Genomic DNA, 14,260 nt, shown 5'->3' with positions numbered 1-14,260 from the left:
TGAAATGATTTGTTTGTTTTGGTCGAAATGCATTCAAATCTAACTTCTTTCTTTACTTTTCTTCTCTAGATGCTTTATAATACTAAACACAAATCCCATTCAGAATCGGAAGACTTTTCCGAATAACTTGGACTCTTTTCCCCTTCCGTGCGTGCGTGATAACAACAACAAATACTCATCACTCTGTTTCCCATGGATTTTTAAGAAACTTAGAACAATCCACCCTGACAACCTATGACGTCAGTTTGGTCTCCCTAGCATGCCAAGAAGGGACGGGCCAAAAACATTTTGCTGGATGTCTTTTTTTAACCCAATCAGAGAAGAATATAAATTTATATTTATGGAAACTGAAAGTTATTCTCTGTGATTATATAATTCGATCTCCTTGCAAACTTCCTCAAATTCCGTATGACACGTACCGGGAGAAAGCAAAACTTATTGAGAAAACTATAAGAAACTAAAAGAACTAAAGATACAAACCCATAAATCCATAAATCAATGAATCCCTAAACCCTACTCCATACAGATTCTCAATCGTTCAAGTGGAGCATCGAGACACTACCAAGATCCTTAGTTAAAGAGATGTTACCGATATCCAGTATTTCATATTTCCATAGCAAATGATAAGAATTTCATTTCAATTCACACAACTCTATTCAAAGTCTCCCGCCTCTCCACTTCTTCTAATCCTCACTCTCTCCTGCTTCACTCTTCACTCTCCACCATCAACTCATCTTCTCCACTGTCGCTTTATCATCACGTCGTCACTCTCGCTTGCCCCATTTTCTTGTTTCTCCTCTGAGGCACCATTCTTTTTCTATTTTCAAATACTCATATATCAAACAATCCCCATCGCCTCGTCGAGAACTTACGATCTTCAACTAATTTGATCGACCTTGGGGAATATCCTTCCGTTTTGTTTTCGAATTTCTAGATACCCATTATTCCATTTACGAAGTTTCCAAATTCCTGGATCACAGTCCATTTTTCAGAATCAAAATTCTGTCACAGATCTGTTGCTGCACACCCATCCATTATCGTCCATGAGATCGTGGGGTTGATCCTAGGCCCAGTTTTGCAACAAGATCTTCCCCTTCCCCATATTACTCGATTTGGGAATTGGATCAAAAGTCATTCAATATAAAATAAAAATACATTATGTCAACACCAATTCTAGAGAAGGAACAACACTCGTTTCCGGCATTTCCAACAGACCCTCAACATAATGATCACCAAGAATCATCTCGACAGGAACATCGCTCGTCTGATGAAGATGGAACTTTAAGAGGTGAACACCCTTACGATGATAGTCATGACCATCATGACCACCATAACCACCATCATGAGCAAGAAATGGATAACAACCACCTGGGAGTTGCCACAAGTTTCACCAATGATCCGGAACACCTCAGCAAAAGAAGTCAGTCGCCATTATCTGCTGCAGCACGGAGAGAGCAATCGCGGCGACTTGACGATGACCTTGAGATGCTTCGGGTAGAGCGCGTAATATCGAACGAAGAAAAGGAAGATGGCCACAGTATGGGTAAATCACTGATGTCGAGATCGAGGGGAGGAGGTGCAGAACCCATTGATGATTTCGACGTCAATACCACGCCCATCCACGAGAAGACCAAGATATATAGGCCACCAGCACATCCTGCCACGACACTTGCAAAGTTTTTTAAGAAGGTTCACGGCTCTAGCATTCTAGTTCGATATTTCGTCTACATCACGCCAGTGATGTTACTACTTTTAATTCCCCTCTTGTTTGGACTTCTTCTTTTTGAAAACTCTACAGTTGGAGGTGTGAAGCTTTTCTGGTTTGGAATTTGGTTGGAAATTGTTTGGTTGACTTTATGGCTTGCGAGAGTGAGTAATCGGTTGATACATTTGCAGCAAAACTTCGCTAATTACCCCCTACAGATCATCGCCAAATGCATCCCGTATCCCATGGGCCTGATATCCAGCTTATTCACAAATAACGACAAGAAATGGAGAGATTTAGGGAAATCACTAGAGGTTCCAGCAACCTTGTTCTTCTGGTGGCTGGCCGTTGAAATTTCTTTCCTCCCAACGATGAAGAACCATCATCTTGATGGAGACAAAACAACTCGTGACTGGGAACTCACTTGCAACAAGATCATCGTGTCGGTTTTCGTCGGAGCAACCTTGAACTTCATTGAAAAAATCATCATTCAACTCATTGCCATCAGTTTTCACTTGCGAACATACTCGGACCGAATCGAACTCAACAAATTTCAAATTCAGAGTTTGGTCAAATTGTACAAATATTCAAAGGAAAAGATTGAAGAGCTAGATGCGGATTTTGAAGATCATAGTGCGCAGGCGGGTGTTAGATCTGGGGCTCGTACTCCAATGGTTTATGTCAATAAAGCGCAGAAAAACGCGAGAAATGTCTTTACCAAAGTTGGAGATGTCGCGGGTAAAGTAGCTGGAGATTTTACCGGAAGAGCCGTAACATCAAGTACTCATCCACATCAAGTGTAAGTACTTTTCAAGCTACGAATCCCAGCGATACTAATAATACATTTTAGAATTCTGCAGCTTTTGAATACTACAACCGGATCTCAAGTCCTCGCTAGAAGACTTTACCGAACTTTTGTACATGATGATTCGGATACTATTCTTGCAGAGGACTTAACACTCGCTTTCGACAACGAAGAAGAAGCCGAAGCAGCATTTACCATGTTCGATAAAGATTTGAACGGGGATATTTCAATGGAAGAACTCGAAACAGTTTGTGTTGAAATTGGACGAGAACGAAAAGCCATTACTGCCTCGCTCAAAGATTTGGATTCCGTCGTCAGTAAACTCGACGATATACTATTGTTTATCGTCGTAGTCATTACCATATTGGTATTCATCTCTCTAATCTCCACTTCTGCATCTGGTGTCTTGACATCCGCTGGATCATCGGTCTTGGCTCTTTCCTGGTTGTTTACTGCTACTGCTCAAGAGTTCTTACAATCCATCATCTTCGTTTTCGTCAAGCATCCTTTCGATGTCGGTGACCGAGTTACGATTTACGGAAACACGGGATCCAAATTACAAGGTGACGATTATTTCGTAAAAGAAATTTCTCTCCTCTTTACCGAATTCAAAAAGATGGAAGGGCATGTTGTACAAGCTCCGAATAGTTACCTCAATACGCTTTTCATCCTGAATCAGCGTCGCTCAGGTGGTCTCGCCGAAGCTGTACCTATCACTGTTAAATTCGGCACATCTATCGAACAACTCGAACAACTCCGCGAAGAACTCGTCAAATTCGTACAGACCGAAAAACGCGAATACCAAGGTAAAATCATCACCGAAGTAACAACCATCTATGAAAACTACTCCATCACATTCAACGTCGTCTTCTTCTACAAATCCAGTTGGCAAAATGAATTATTACGTCTCCAACGCCGCAACAAATTCATCATCGCCATGATCTGCGCAATGGAAGATCTAGGAATCCAAGGTCCACGTCAACGACTCGCCGGTTTCGCCCAAGAAAATCCAGTCTACTTCAATGGAGCTTATCCACCTCCCTACCAACCCAACCCAGAACAATCCGAATTTGGACCCGGACCACGCTCCGGATCTCTCGCTCGTGATCAAGGGCCTATAGGAGAATACGAACCGCAAACCGGACCTCAAAATGCCCCCGGCATAAATCCCCACCCCTCCATCCTCCGCCGCCGAACATCCAATTCCCAATCCAACGCCCGTCGCCGCGGAGAATCCCTCTCCGCAATGAACAAGCGCGTCGACTTCTCCCTCGGCATGCAGGGAATGTCCTCCGGAATGGATCTCGGCGACGTCTTCGACGATCGTCCCAAACCACGCATTCCCATCCCCGACGTCACTTTCACATCCGCCTCTCCTGGAGCCCCATCCCGTCCAAGCCGGGAAACACAATCCCGCGAGCGCGCAGAAAGTCTGGCACGTCAATCAACTCGAGATTCCTCAGCTCGAGGGGACCCACTAAATCAAGTCCCCTCTTCTAATTCCGGTCGCGCACAAACACATCTAAATCGATTTTTCTCCCGGAGAGGAAAATCCACAGCGGGTAATTATAATTATCGAAATAGTAATAGCCTAGATGAAGAAGGGACGAATCTCGATGAGTTAGAAGCGGGTCTTCATTTGCATTCGCATACGAGAGATGTTCATAGTAGTGAGTTGAGGGATATACCCGAGGCGTCGGGGAGTACGAGTACGACGGCGAATGCTAGTCCTGGGTCTGGGCATGGACATGGAGTGGGAGCGAGGGGGAGAATAGATCCGAGGTCTGGGATGGTGAGTGCGCGCGCGGTGGAGTGAGGTGGTGTGTGAGTGGAGGTGTGGATTGCATGGGAAGTGACTAGATAGGTTGTTATGGGTGCTTAAATGCTGCCGTATTTTGGCTAGTATAAAGATCCTAGACTTAAACTTAAAACTTAAACGAGAGGAGGGAGAGAAGAAACAAGAAGAAACAAGATAAAATAATATCTAGCGGATCCTTTCGATTTCTATACGATACGCTACGAACGTAGAACCAGCTAGCGCAGATAGCCAGGGTAGAAAGATAAAAGAGATACGATACGATGTCATCTAACCAACCATCCATCCAACCAATCAACCTACAATATTAAGTAAATAATATCTATCTAGCAATCACATAAGAATCTAGATAGATATACATATACATATATATAATAACAGAACAGAAAGAATAAAAAGAAACACTGCGAAGACAAATAAATAAACAAACAAAAAAACAAGCAGAGCAGTCTCACACAAACAATTCAAAGTGTACTATCGAAATCAATAAAAAAGAAAGAAGTCTATTCATTGCATATTTGATATTTCCCTACCTAACGAGTCGAAATAATAATCTTACATAATAAATACTAGGTAGTAAGTAACAAATACACGCCGCCATGTACTTATTACTCCGTTTGGTTAGGTATTGTTACTAGCTGATATGCTCTTGCATCTCCTCTCTACTTCTTGGCTATTTTGTTATGTGCAGTTGCAAGAAACACCACAGCAGATAGACAAACCGAACTATCTTGATCTCAAATTAAAAAAGAAAACACATTGAAGAAATGCAAATAAACAGACTGGTAAAAATTAACTTAAGCGCGTAGTTACTCCTCACCATCCATCGAAATATGCTATCAACACCAATTAAACCACACTAAAATAGGAAACAATGTTGTATGATCATAATGTCGTCTATCGTAACACATATTTAACCAGGCAATCCTGTTTCGACATCCATGGACTAGAAATCCCAGAAATCACCACCAGTAGCTTTTTGATTTTGTGCTTTACCGGGTCGGCCATTGCGGAATGTACTTCCTACACCATTGATACCACCAGCTTCCTCTCCATCAGAACCGTCTCCAAATCCCCAGCTTCTGCCTGCACCCTTGCTACCACCCATACCGTCGCCCATTGTCTTGATACCGGTATTTTTCTGGTTACGTTGTGAAGCCGCGTGTGTTTCTGACAAAGGTTCCTTTGTAGAATTAGATCGAATTGGTGAAGAAGGATCGTTCTCTTTTCGGGAATTCTTCTCAATAGGAGATTGATCGTATGTGTCCCAGTTAGCACCCATATTCTTCACAGCCTTGGCTCTATCTCCTGCTATATGAGCTGGACCTTTTCCGGTGACTGGCGAGTCATCAGTCATGGTGAAATGCGAATCTAAGTTCTTTTGTCTGTCCGTCACATTTGCAAAAGATGGGCCTTGCTTCTTAGAAGCCGGTGTCTCACTTTCATCCTCATCGAACAATGTACTTTTGTAAAGTCCAAGTCCATTATTGTGTCCTTGTCCTTGGGGTCTTCCGACAATGCGACGTTCTTGTTGTGGAGTGCCTTCATCTCGGAACTCGAAATGGGCTTGAGCATCCTTGCGAGGCTTTTCGGTCTTCTTGAATCTGACTGGACTATCCAGAACTTCATCATCACTATTGCCCCAATGACGAACGTCAGCCGCGCGAAGAACTTTGGTTGGAACAACTTTTTGTGGTGTTTGAAAGTCATCAAATCCCCACTGACTTTGATGTTGACCCATGCTACCTTTGCCACTTGTCGGTCGAATGGGCTCCTCTTCCTCGGGGGCATCTGTGAAGTCGAAATGTTCATATCTAGCTGGGTTAGGGCGGTACATAGGATCCTTGGACTTCTCTTGAACATGGCTATCTTGTGTAGCTTGTTCCTCGTAGGCATCGAAAAGTCTAGATGGAGCAAATTGCCTTGAAGCGCCTGCTTTGGCACCGGCCTTGGGTAGAGAGGTGTCATCCTCAGGAGATGTGGAATCTTTACCAACGAAAAGATCGTGATAATCCCTAGGTTCTGGCTTTGCTGATTTGCTGATTGGTTCAGCAGCCGGACGGGACTCCTGCACAACGTCTTCTCGGGGAGCAAACAAGGCAAGACTTGAATGCGGATCGCGCGTCGCATTATTAGAGTTGGCTCTGGCACGGGCGATAGAGTCTGCGTTTGAAGCAGCATCTGATGTGCCAGAACTTCTAACACTTGAGGTGATGAGCTTTATCTGATCCTTTCCATCCCGGATTGGCCAATTTCGCCCACTCTTTCCGATGACTTCGATCAATTTGAGGAGTGAACCTTGGTCCCAATTTTGTCGGATTTGTTGGATCTTGCCGTTGGCATCGAAACTGACGATGTGAATCTGCCATTATTAGTATACGAATGCCCGTAAAACCTTTGATACCAAACTTACTATTGGAAAGGTGACTGTACGATCAGCAAGAAAGTTATCATCCAACCCAGGTAGGTAGGATCCTCCTGATGTTTTGAACTCAACGGTGGTGTGGACTTCAGCAGCAATGGAGCTGGTGCCTTCGACAATGTTTAAAAAGGTCTCTTCCTTCTTCTTAAGTCGATGTTCTTCTCCATTTAAATGCTTGACGATATTGGATGATCCATTAACAGAAACGAGAGTTGTAATGTAGTGAAGAGAAGCATCACTTGCGAGTAAAGAGGGGTTTGGGGCAGCTAAAAACTGCTTATAAGCAGACTGAAGTGACATCTTTGAAATTCCAACGACTTATGACGGAATGCACAGCAGATGCAGATTGATGCGAAGAAGTCGTGGACAATTATGATGAATGAGAATGTCTCAAAAGTGCACGACGGTAAAGGATCGTTGGTGTTGTGAGTGTGAGGAGGGGAGGTCTTGTGGGAGAGGAAAAGCAAACAAGGAGGATGATGTTAAGGTTATTTATCAGCTCGCAACTTCTATTGTGAGAGGTAACTTAATTACGCGTAACTCTGTTCGGTGAATATTATTAGTGTGGTAACAGACGCTTTTATATAATCTTGCCTGGTTGATTGTCTTTACTTTTGTATCATTAGGGACCTATACTCCTTAGAAGAGATTCACTTTGAGCTGTTTGTCTTGAATTATCATAGGCTCCGTCAAGATTCAGGGGTCTTAACAAGGCTATAGAGGGGCTTCAATGTCTCAATTAATCAGGTTGGATGTTTTGTTTACTCCGAGATTGATCTTTACTTGTTTTGGTTTAGTCGTGCTCGCTACCCTGGCAACAATACTTGCAATACTATGGAATAGTCCAGAGAGCTCTTCAACATGTCTGCATGCTTGGATTTATATATACTTACCCTTTACCTCTCAAGTGATGAAAACAGTATATGCAATTGACACTACCAACAGTAATAACGCATCAGTACCTTATTGTCTGATATCAAGGTAATACGACATATAGTAGGGTGCTGTTAAGATTAACATTAACAAAGTCTCAATTATAGCTTAGAGCCCGTTCCAATACTTCATTTCATGATAGGATCAGTTTCATATCAAAGCTATCTTTCTCCTTAATGAAAATAAAAAAGAACTAATTTACTTTCTTATATTGTATAAAAGCTTTCTGCTAGAGTGTTTTCAAATGTTGATTTAAATATATTGATTTTTTGTACAAAATGTTGAAACTGAGTTGTTTGGAAGTAGTAGTATTATTAGATGTAGGTTAAACTAAGGATCTAAGTTACAGTAATGGTAGAATTGAAGATATTCCCAATTATGGTCCGTGCACCATAATGGTCATATGACCTCAATTCTAGGCCCATAATGACCTTAATTTCAACACAAAAGTTTTTTACTTAATTAATTTTTAAAAAATTCCATGATTGAAATGAAAACTTTAAAAAAAAAATTATTTTAAATATTTTATTATATTTTTAACAATTCATTTAATATTCTAATAGTCCAATATATTTCAATACTTATACATTTTTATAATTTGAATTAAACGTCTTAAAGATACAGTATTTTATTATTTCGGTGATGGCTTTGATTGATCTACAAAATGCCCAAGCTTGTCAGTAGCCTTCCAGAAGCTCCCCGCCTCAAGCTCCATCTCCATCACAACTTCAGCCTCGATCAATAATATAAACTTTAAAACCTTTGTACACAACTTCAAACTCCACACTTTTGAGACAACCAAGGTGAAATTATTATGGTGTCCCAAAAGACAGCGGAAGCTTTGCAGCAGATTGCAGGCTCGGAAGAAAAACAACAAGGCTATATTGACTTTCTGACAAATGCCCAATTTACATCTACACCAGCAGAGTTACCTGATGACTTAATCGCAATTTTCGATGCCATATTCGTTGATGCTATAGGAATAGTTGCGACACGATCCGTTATCATATCATTTGTCGATGCGCTTAAAGCCATTAAGAGCAATGAGGCCAAAATCAAAGTTGGCGAACATGCTTTACCGACTCTGGCTGAGCAAGCATCCTCATTCGAAGAACAAAATGCCCAAATCCGCGAATTGATGGCCACAGCTTACGAGGACGATGAGGACAACCTTGCAGCCGCGAAGATATTAGCTGGTATCGTTCTCGAATCATCGCAGCGGAAAGTCACGAATGAGGAGAAGGTCCGATGTTGGATTCGTATTACGCGGAACTATCTCGAGGTGGATGACACAACGCTGGCAGAGCAATATCTAAACAAAGCCAAAAACGTCATATATACAGTCTCCGATCGCGATCTGAACCTCCACTTTCAACTCAGTCAAGCCCGCATTCATGATGCCAGGAGGAATTTCTTAGCTGCTGCTCAGGGCTACCAGGATATCAGTTTCTTGCCAGTTATCGCCGAAGAGGAGCGTTTGCACACTCTCAGTATGGCCATAAAATGTGCTGTTTTAGCACCTGCAGGCCCTCTTCGAAGTCGTGCTTTGGGAAGATTATACAAGGATGAACGAGCTGCTGGCTTAGAAGAGTTTAGTATCTTAGAAAAGATGTTCCTGGATCGCCTATTGTCCCCCGACGAAGTTTCTAAGTTTGCAGAAGGTCTAGCCCAACATCAACTGGCAAAGACGCAAGACGGTACCACGGTATTGCAAAGGGCTGTTGTGGAGCACAACTTGAGAGCCGCTTCGAGATTGTATAACAACATTAGCTTCGAAGCTCTGGGGGATATATTGAATCTCGATGCGGATAAGGCCGAGGAGACTACCGCGAGCATGATTGAGCAAGGTCGATTACTTGGCAGAATTGACCAAGTAGAGAGGGTTATTTGGTTCGTGGGTGGAGAAGCTACTGGAGAGATAGGCAGCGGTAGAGCTGAAGGAATTGTTGGGATAGAACTAAGAAGATGGGACGCTAATGTTCAGGGGGTGGCCGAGGAAGTTGAGAAAGTCACTTCTGAGTTGCAGCTTGTTTATCCGGTAAGCATATGACAAGTCTTCTTCACTAGCTTTGCTAATATATATAAGGATTTCGTCGCTGCAAATATGGTGGCATAAAAGTAGGGACGAGGCGAGATGAATTATACGATACAACATTGGCGTTAGGTGTGGTAACTGCATACCAAAAGAGGAGTTCAGCGTGACGAGGTCTACCATGACATTTATGATATTAATGAACAGTAAATGAATATAATCATCACGAGCAAAAGCATAGCATTTCCTATCTCTATCAGTCGTATAATTGCGTATTGCATACCTTTTGAGGTTTTTAAGCTCAAGCCATTAATTAGGTCAAGCATCTAAGCCTTGTCACGATACCTTGCCATGCGCCGGCTCTCAACTCCTTTGGAACATCAAAGTCTTTTGTTCTCGCTCATTCTTTAATTCCCTACCAGAGATCAACCTGTGAAGCTCACCACCTACCAAAGCTCCCATGCGATCATATCCCTCATCTGTGAAATGTAAACCATCGGTCCAGATTCGGCTGCGTTCTTCTTCCGGCATACTCCAATATGGTATAGCATCATGAAGGTCAAACACATGACTAGATGGCAGCTCAGTATTACCCCTGGTCTTTTGCGAGGGACACTTACAAATTCTCGGCTTGATGAGCACGAATCATGTCGTTTAGATAGTCTCTCCGTTGGTCAAGCTCTGGACTACAGGTACCACATTCTGGGACAGTCAAGGCTAAGACTTGAGTGCCTCGAGAAAGAGCATAATTCCAAACTTTCATCAAGTACTCAAAGACGGTGTCGACATCTTGATTTTGAGTTAGATCGTTCGTCCCTCCCAAAACTACCATCCAGCTGTAAGGAGCTTTGATCTCATTGTCTGTAATAGATTAGTATATAGTATATAGCCCAGATTCATAGCATCAACTATGCCAACATCTACAGCCAGAGCCACCACCAGAACCATCATGCTGAACGAAGCATTAGGACATCACTTACACAAGATATCAAGTCTCGGTAAGTAGTGTCCAGGAGGACTGACGACTTGATCTCCGGGCAATCCTTGCACATCTGTGCTTATAGAGATGTAGGGTGTAGATGTCTGGAAGGTATCTTCTAATGCAATTGCGTATGGATGATTGGATGGCCATCCCTGCGTTAATGAATTGCCAAAGCATAGAATGTGAATAGGATTTGGAATAAGCATGATGGTGATAGGGAGAGGTTGTGTGCTCCACACCCAATGTATCCGAGTAGTGGAGTCCACCGTCTACCAGGGGCGTACTTGCGATGATTTATTTGCATGTAAAAGTGCGAATATGAACAAGGAAATAATTTTAGTTTAAGGTTCTTGAAAAGGGAAGAAAATCTATTAATCTGTGGATTGAATGACTTCTAATGATTCTACTTTGTACATCATGAATGTAACTCAACGGCTAAAGCATGATTCAAGGGTTGTAGAGGAAGTGCTTTGATGTTCCGCGGGTTCTCCCGTTACCTGGCCCCAGTTGTGGTTGCCATGTAAACAATCAAATTTCAACCCACGAAATTGGAAAGTCTCGACAACTTCATTTCATAACCTTCCTCGACTTTACGCGCCAATCTTTATACCACGCGCATTATCACCCAGATTTGCAACTATTTTTGCTTGAAAAGAGGATGTAATTAATAGGAACCAGCTTACATAATTCGACAAAATATCCCGATCAAATATCAACAATCAATTCACTGTCTATCCTCCACCACATCGTCTCAATGGCGACAGCTTCACCAACCCCCACAAGCTCGAGTCAATTCGCAGCCATTCGAAGACCTGCCTCACGAAATGCATATAAACAACCTCTCAGTCGACCATCTTCTACAAGACCTGATGTAGAAACAGCTCGACATTATTCACTCAACGACAGCTCCGATGACGAAATCCCCATGCCAATGAAGTTGAGTGCCTTAACGAAAGCTTTACTTAACGATGAGGCTTCAATTATGGAACCTTCTACTCGTACGACACCCGAGCCGTCTCATACATCACACACAAGAGCGGAAAGTGCGGGTATATTAGGAACATCTACTAGACAGAACCAATCGCCGATAGGAAGCAATGAACATAGTCCCACCTATCCGCGACGAGTTGTGCGATTGAGTGGTACGCCTGGCTCCTCAACTTTACGAAGAGGGGCTTCATTGTCCAGTGCGGTCCAAAAACACAATGAACAGCAAGCGGCACCAAAAGCGGGGGAGGGCGCATTAGATCTTAGCACACCGGCACCAGTACCAAGGACCGTACGGGTATCTATCGGGAGATCTTCAATTGGATCTTCTGGGAGAAGGTCTGGCAGACCAGAGTCGCCACAGCAGGAGGATGTGTATGAGAATGATGGACCACAAGAATATCCTTCGACGGTTACAAGATCACATTTAGCTGCGAACCAGGGAAGTGTATCGAGGTATAACCCCTCTACTGTTAGTCGTTCGAGGTATGGTGAAGAGATAGGATTGCAGAGTTCAATGAGAGTCAAAAGAAGTGCAGTCCCTAAAGTATTTGGTACATTTATGAGAGGCCCAGCTCGGAGAGGACGACCGCGGATATCTCAGTCAGATGAAGAACACAGCCCAATGGAGGAAAACGCAAACAGCAACGATATTGGATCTAATCAGGAGCCTCAAAGCCAGGAATCGCAATACGAGCAGCGGGAAAGCCAGAATAAAAGCCCCACTCCGGAAATAGAAGTAGCTAGAAGAGCTCCAGTCTCGTCGTTTAGAGATTTTGCTGCTTCAGGAAGTCCTCCTAGCTCGAATGGCTTTCTGAATTCCGTCTTGCGTTCTACGTCTCCACCACCAACTTTATCAAGCTCTCGGACATCTGACCCTCGCTCAATTCCCTCCGCGTCGCAACAACAACATCCTGTATTCAAGATACCAGCTCCACGTTCAGGTCTTCCTGTGACTCACGATCAAGAGAATGAAGCGCCACCAACTTTCAAGCGAAGCAAGCAACCTTTGATACAGACGAATAGCGCAGATAAATATCGCCGACCAGAAAGCTTCGACAAGAACTCTGTACGTGCTAGTGGGTCTCCTGAAAGACGACCTCTGGCTGTCCGGAGTCAGAATACTCCTCAAAGACCTGCTCCACCACCACCTAAGATGTCCGTATTAGAAGCAGCTACTAGTACTGCTGGCGCTGCCACTACATCGCACGCCAATAACCGGAGAAACAGGCTGAAGGTCAATGGCAAAATATTCACACGCCTCGATGTTATTGGACGTGGAGGTAGCTCAAAAGTTTACCGAGTTATGGCAGAGAACTCGAAGATATTTGCATTGAAGCGCGTCTCCTTGGAAGATGCTGATGAATCGGCTATACGTGGTTTCAAGGGTGAAATTGATTTATTGAAGAAATTGGGCTCGGTTGAAAGAGTGATTCATTTATATGACTACGAGCTAAATGACGAGAGAGGGACACTTAGTGTGGTAGGTTATATATTCTTTACATTCCGTCATGCAAAAAATCAGCTAACTTTTTACTTAGCTTATGGAGATGGGTGAATTGGATATGAACACTATCCTTAACCTACGCATGAAATCTGAACAAGCCAAGCTGGATATCAATTTCGTGCGCTATTACTGGAAAGAAATGCTCGAGTGTCTTCAAGCCGTTCACGCTTATGACATAGTCCACTCTGATCTCAAACCTCACAATTTTGTTCTTGTTCAAGGTCGTCTGAAGCTCATAGATTTTGGTATCGCCAACGCAATCCAAACTGAAGAAACTGTGAACGTTCACCGTGAAACACAAATCGGCACTCCAAACTACATGTCTCCCGAATCACTCATGGACTCCAATGCTTCTGATGGGAAAAATCGCAATGAACCAAAACTCATGAAACTGGGAAAACCATCCGATATTTGGAGTTTGGGTTGTATACTGTATCAAATGACCTACGGTCGTGCCCCATTTGGTCATATCCAAAACCAGCTACAGCGCTGCCAAGCAATCATAAACTTCAGCTATGAAATCGAATATCCAACATATGGGGTAGGCGGTGTTCTGGTCCCCAGCTCTCTTATCCGAACACTTAAGAACTGCTTGAACAGAGATCAGCATAAGAGACCATCTGTGGAAGAATTACTAGGGGATGATGATACATTTCTGTATCCGTTGGAGATTGATATGGACAAGCACTTTCCCATGACTGAAGAGTTGCTAGGCAGAATTTTGCAAAATGTGATACAAAAATGCGAGACTCTTGGGAGGGTACCTAGTGAGGGAGAACTTTTGACTTCGTGGCCCAAGGGCTATTTTGCAAGTTTGCGAAAGGCGGAGCAAAGGGGTGGAGCATAATGTTTAGTGAAAATGTTGGAAATACGACTGGAATGGATCACGATGATTAATGTAAGCTGAAGGGATTAGTGGGTTGGATGGACGATTGGTTGGATGGAAGGTTTCAGGCGTTCACTGTCATGCCAATTACCATACTCAAAGACTCAAAGACAGATTTTGTCATAGAAAAGGAGATCAAGTGGTAATTAATGTGTTTAAAGGATTGTATAATTGCACCCGGATAG

General features: G+C 43.1%; 5 protein-coding genes across 5 annotated transcripts; 3 read left to right on the top strand and 2 right to left on the bottom strand.

Annotated features, from left to right (window-relative positions):
* Positions 1-1,158: 1,158 nt before the first annotated feature.
* SS1G_01437 (hypothetical protein) lies at positions 1,159-4,326 on the top strand (the record flags this gene model as incomplete). Its single annotated transcript, XM_001597193.1, has 3 exons — positions 1,159-1,869; positions 1,924-2,504; positions 2,556-4,326. 3 exons carry the CDS (start codon positions 1,159-1,161, stop codon positions 4,324-4,326), a joined length of 3,063 nt encoding a protein of 1,020 aa, XP_001597243.1.
* A 946-nt stretch (positions 4,327-5,272) lies between these two features.
* On the bottom strand, positions 5,273-7,048 carry SS1G_01436 (hypothetical protein; the record flags this gene model as incomplete). Its single annotated transcript, XM_001597192.1, has 2 exons — positions 5,273-6,688; positions 6,740-7,048. The coding sequence occupies 2 exons, from the start codon at positions 7,046-7,048 to the stop codon at positions 5,273-5,275; spliced, it is 1,725 nt and encodes a 574-aa protein (XP_001597242.1).
* Positions 7,049-8,495: 1,447 nt separating this feature from the next.
* Positions 8,496-9,797, top strand: SS1G_01435 (hypothetical protein; the record flags this gene model as incomplete). Its single annotated transcript, XM_001597191.1, has 2 exons — positions 8,496-9,719; positions 9,768-9,797. 2 exons carry the CDS (start codon positions 8,496-8,498, stop codon positions 9,795-9,797), a joined length of 1,254 nt encoding a protein of 417 aa, XP_001597241.1.
* Positions 9,798-10,076: 279 nt separating this feature from the next.
* On the bottom strand, positions 10,077-10,901 carry SS1G_01434 (hypothetical protein; the record flags this gene model as incomplete). Its single annotated transcript, XM_001597190.1, has 3 exons — positions 10,077-10,284; positions 10,334-10,574; positions 10,694-10,901. 3 exons carry the CDS (start codon positions 10,899-10,901, stop codon positions 10,077-10,079), a joined length of 657 nt encoding a protein of 218 aa, XP_001597240.1.
* Positions 10,902-11,449: 548 nt separating this feature from the next.
* On the top strand, positions 11,450-14,036 carry SS1G_01433 (hypothetical protein; the record flags this gene model as incomplete). The annotated part of the gene is made up of 2 exons (XM_001597189.1): positions 11,450-13,165; positions 13,224-14,036. The coding sequence occupies 2 exons, from the start codon at positions 11,450-11,452 to the stop codon at positions 14,034-14,036; spliced, it is 2,529 nt and encodes an 842-aa protein (XP_001597239.1).
* Between the last annotated feature and the right edge of the window lie 224 nt (positions 14,037-14,260).

Source organism: Sclerotinia sclerotiorum, genomic scaffold (genome assembly GCF_000146945.2).
Source record: "Sclerotinia sclerotiorum 1980 UF-70 scaffold_2 genomic scaffold, whole genome shotgun sequence".
Taxonomy (NCBI): domain Eukaryota; kingdom Fungi; phylum Ascomycota; class Leotiomycetes; order Helotiales; family Sclerotiniaceae; genus Sclerotinia; species Sclerotinia sclerotiorum.
This window is presented reverse-complemented; position numbering and strand designations above follow the sequence as displayed.